The sequence below is a fragment of the Macaca mulatta genome, chromosome Y (assembly GCF_049350105.2).
Source record: "Macaca mulatta isolate MMU2019108-1 chromosome Y, T2T-MMU8v2.0, whole genome shotgun sequence".
In the NCBI taxonomy this organism is placed as follows: domain Eukaryota; kingdom Metazoa; phylum Chordata; class Mammalia; order Primates; family Cercopithecidae; genus Macaca; species Macaca mulatta.
In genome coordinates, this window is record NC_133427.1 from 13,385,202 (window position 1) to 13,389,784 (window position 4,583).

General features: G+C 40.4%; 1 protein-coding gene across 2 annotated transcripts; it reads left to right on the plus strand.

The window, feature by feature from the left end:
- Window positions 1-1,935: 1,935 nt before the first annotated feature.
- On the plus strand, window positions 1,936-4,299 carry CDY (chromodomain protein, Y-linked). 2 transcript variants are annotated; one of them, XM_077989705.1, is made up of 2 exons: window positions 2,186-3,784; window positions 4,222-4,299. In XM_077989705.1, the coding sequence occupies exons 1-2, from the start codon at window positions 2,186-2,188 to the stop codon at window positions 4,297-4,299; spliced, it is 1,677 nt and encodes a 558-aa protein (XP_077845831.1). The 2 variants fall into 2 exon arrangements, with proteins under 2 accessions (NP_001138511.1, XP_077845831.1); NM_001145039.1 differs by lacking the exon at window positions 4,222-4,299 and having other exon boundaries at window positions 1,936-3,928.
- The last annotated feature ends 284 nt before the right edge of the window (window positions 4,300-4,583 follow it).

Below are 4,583 nucleotides of genomic sequence, written 5' to 3' on the forward strand. Positions count from 1 at the left end.
TCTGTCATTCACATAACCAGCTGTCTTCAAGAAAATACAGACTTCTCCTTTTGTGAGTTTGATACACGGTAGATTCCACTGGGCTTTAATGTAATACTTTCCTTTTCTACTTTGGACATGCTTTGGAATGTGAGGCAAGTATATATTAATTATCCCTTCAGCTTCTGCTTTTCCTCGGCCCAATATTCCAGACAAAGCTTTCATTTTAGTCTATCATTTTTTCCAGGCCAGACACTGAACCGAGCTGAGTAGTGCTTTCTTCAAGACAGCACACAGACACCTCAGAATATTTCATTCTTTCTAGTTTGTGAAAAGTCCTGACCCAGCTGTATAGTTGGAAACTCTCAAAAATCCCCTCTTTATTGGGGAGAGCTTTCTTCTTTTGCTTATTAACCATTTCTCCCTACTTGAACTTTGCATCATCAAGACTGCTTAATTATTGTGGCCAGGAGACATTACTTCAGCCTGTGATTGGTCCCAGGCCAACGTCTCAGCCCAAGCTGACACTTCAACTCCTTCTTAGTTCACGGTCAGGTGGCAAGGCTGAGCTCAGTAGCTTCTGTAAGTCATCACTTCATGTCCCGATGAATCCAAGTACAAGGTTCAGGGTCAAGCTGAATAATGCTCACTCCAAGACACCATTCCTTTACTTCTCTGCCTTTGGAAACAGTAAATCCCAGCCTCATAGTAGGTAAACCACTTGCATTCCACCACCACTGTGAAGAGTTTTTTACTTTCACTTCTAAAAGTTTTGCTTCAAACTGTTTGCATCCATTTCCTTAATTTTCTTGGTCATGCTTCACAATTAGAGATTGCTGCTTTGTGGTGCACTAATGAGACTGCAATGATTGAAGTCTGGGAAGTGAGCTCGGGGATGCATCATTCTTCCGAGACCAACTGACAAACTGGCCTCACACTGTGATACACACCCATGGCAGCAGCCAACAATATAGTAGTCACCAACACAGGCTGAAATGGGTCAGCCTAGAAACCTGAGGCACAGCAACAAGCAGCCATAATTATGCATTTTGGAAGTTCAAAGGAAGAGACAAAGAATCAAGGAGACAATTTAACAAAATAGTTGTAAAAAATGCGACAGTTTAAGACAATAAATAAGCACCCAACAGGTTCAACAAACTCCAAGTAACAGAAACTCAAAGAAAGAAACTCAAAATTACCTGATAATTACTCTCTAGAACAAATACAAAGAGAATGTTGAGGATTTTCAAGAGAAGCATGGGAAGTAGCTAGTCATGCAAAGGGGACCTTCAAAAATAACCAGTGGACTTCTCATCTGTCTTATCTGTCTTCTTAGTCCCAGCTACTTGGGAGGATGAGGCAGGAGATTGGCGGCAACCTGAGAGGCGGAGCTTGCAGTGAACCGAGATCGCACCACTGCACTCCACAGCCTGGGTGACACAGCCAGATCCTGTCTCTAAAATAAAATAAAATAAAATAATAAAAAAATAAAGAAATGTCTTATGGAGTACTTCAGGGTAGAAAGAACAGACACTCAAAAGCCGTATGAATAAGCAAATTTAAGGTAAAGATAATACATGAAAAATTATCCAGGATGAAGTAATTAACAATGTGCACCTCCACAATTTGTTCTCAATATAACTTAAAACAATAATATATTTAATAAAAAATCTATGACTAATTTTTGTTTTTGACATGCAATGCATAAAGGTATAATTTTGATAATTCAGTAAATGAAATAGTGCAGTTAAGTTATATGGGAGTAACGGTTTTGTATGTTACTAAATGTAAGCTAGTATAACTTTAAAATTGTTATAACATTAGAATGTTGAATATAATCGTCATAGCAACCACAATTAAACAAAGAAACACAAAAGAGTAACCGGCAGGAAGAACGCTTTCTGTACTACAAGAGAGGGTGGGGGCTGTGGATTTAACTACTCTTCCCTGAGGCTACTGAGGAAGCTATCATGCACCATGAGACAAAGCCTAAGCTGTTCCACTAGGGACTAAGGGTAGAGAGCCTAAGGCACATAGCATAGCTGCTATTTCACACAATTTTCACTACACCCATGGTGACGGAGTAGAGGAGACTCATCCGTACGCAGAACCTGGTGAAGCACAGGAGGCAGAAAGAAGTGGCTAGGTGGAGAGGCAACTGAAACCAAGTTGGCACAGCAACTGCTCCAATCCTGTGTCTTTCTTCATGGCTTCCCAGGAGTTTGAGGTTGAAAGTATTGTTGACAAAAGACAAGACAAAAATGGGAATACAGTATATTTGGTTCGGTGGAAAGGTTATGACAAACAGGATGACACTTGGGAACCAGAACATCACCTCATGAACTGTGAAAAATGTATACATGATTTTAATAGACGACAGACTGAGAAACAGAAAAAACTAGAATGGACCAGGACAAGTAGAATTTGTTCAAACAATGCCAGAAGAAGAACTTCCAGATCTACCAAAGCAGACTATACTAAGAGCTCTCCTAAAATGCTAGTGACTGGCAAACAACACGGATCCAAAAGCAGCCAGTTATTTGCTGCCAGCAAGAACGTTAGGAGAAAGGCAGCTTTACTTCTCACCGACGCAAAGGATATGGAGTTAGTAAATTCAACCCTCAAGACATTTGCACCTGACAGTCCTGTGGACAACAAGAAAGCTGTGAGCGGCTTTCAGGAACTCAAGAAACTGGACCCTATTGCAGTAGATCAGCAGGACATGGTGGACTTCAAGGTGACAGAAGGGAAACCAATCAGGGACCCTTTGTCAGGTCCCAGTGCAGAACAGGCTGGAATAGAGAACAAGACCCTGCTACAGCCACTAATGTCTCAGATGTCTGGTTCAGTTACTGCTTCTGTGGCCACAAGCTCAGCTCCCCAAAAAGCTATAGTGGTATTAATAGACCCGTTAGCAGCCACTGGAACAGCAGACACACATACATCAGTTCCAAGAGTGAAAGGTGGCAAAAGACATGTTACTGATGATGGCAGAGACCAGTCTTTTGTCAAGAAAATGTACTTCACCATAAGGCTAACAGAGAGTGCCAGCACATACAGAGACATTGTAGTGAAGAAAGAGGATGGATTCACCCAGATATTGCTATCAACCAGATCGACAGAAAAAAATGCACTGAATACAGAAGTAATTAAAGAAATGGTGAATGCTCTGAATAGGGCTGCTGCAGATGACAGCAAGCTTGTGTTACTCAGTGCAGCTGGAAGTGTGTTTTGTTGCGGTCTTGATTTTGGGTATTTTGTGAAGCATTTAAGGAATGACAGAAACAAAGCAAGCTTTGAAATGGTGAACACCATCAAGAACTTTGTGAATACTTTTATTCAGTTTAAAAAGCCTATTGTTGTATCAGTCAATGGCCCTGCCATTGGACTTGGTGCTTCCGTTCTGCCCCTTTGTGATCTAGTGTGGGCAACAGAAAAGGCGTGGTTCCAAACCCCTTATACAACATTTGGACAGAGTCCAGATGGATGTTCTACTGTTACATTTCCAAAAATCATGGGTGAAGCATCTGCCAATGAAATGTTTATTGCTGGGCGAAAACTGACAGCGCGGGAGGCATGTGCCAAAGGCCTGGTCTCTCAGGTGTTCTTGACTGGAACTTTCACCGAAGAGGTTATGATTCAAATTAGGAAGCTTTCCTTACATAATGCAGTTGTGCTAGAAGAATGTAAGGCCCTTGTTCGCTGCAATATTAAGATGGAGTTGGAAAAGGCCAATGAGAGAGAGTGTGAGGTGCTGAGGAAGATCTGGGGCTCAGCCCAAGGGGTCGAATCCATGGTAAAGTATGTTGAAAATCAAATTAATGAGTTTTAATTGTCAGTCTGTCTGCTCAGGACCCAAGAACTAAGACGAACCAAATACATCATGAGGTGCAAGATGCCCTAATCCATCTTCATAGCACGAAACAATTTCACCCAAGCTGAAGGCTTGGAAGCAGATCTGGAAATGTCCAAGCTATGTCTTTAAATTACCATGGCATTTTTTAAGCACTGTAACTTTAAAAGAATTAATAAAACATTTCCTTGAACAAATGTGATTATTTTATACACACATAAGCCCAAATATGAAAGCAGACTGGGGGGTACTAGACTGTTCTTGCAAGCTCTAATTTGTATTTATGGCTACTACTATATATAAGCTCAGAATTGCATTTTATTAGATGTGGATGACAGAGAATTCTGTAATAACGTTCATTTTTCTTATTTTTATATACTAGAATGCAGAGTCTACTGGGGTATGAGGCAGCCTCAGCTTCCCTCCCACAAAGACAGACACAGAACTATCAGAGATGGTGCCCTTGACTTTACAGTGGCACAAATAATTCAGAGACACAAAATTATAAATGAAAAGGCTTATCTTTTAGAATAAATATTTCCGAACCAAAATTCCCTGATCATCATTCTCCTAAACTGAACATATGATTAGAATACATGGTGAGAAATATTTGATTTTCTTTTCTTTTTAAATGGCTAGTTCTTAACCAGTTAACAAAAGACAACTTTATCTCTCCAAAGTAAAACTTGTTGCACCCTACTAGTGAATTTTGGATTCTTTTTGGTGGAAATAGCCACTTTCTAATACTTGT

Excerpts from the sequence above, each read along its gene's own strand:
- CDY (XM_077989705.1), top strand. The coding sequence starts at position 2,186 with ATGGCTTCCCAGGAGTTTGAGGTTGAAAGTATTGTTGACAAAAGACAA. Across the intron at positions 3,785-4,221 it reads TCGAATCCATGGTAAAGTAT|AGTCTACTGGGGTATGAGGC; the intron begins GTTGAAAATCAA and ends ACTAGAATGCAG.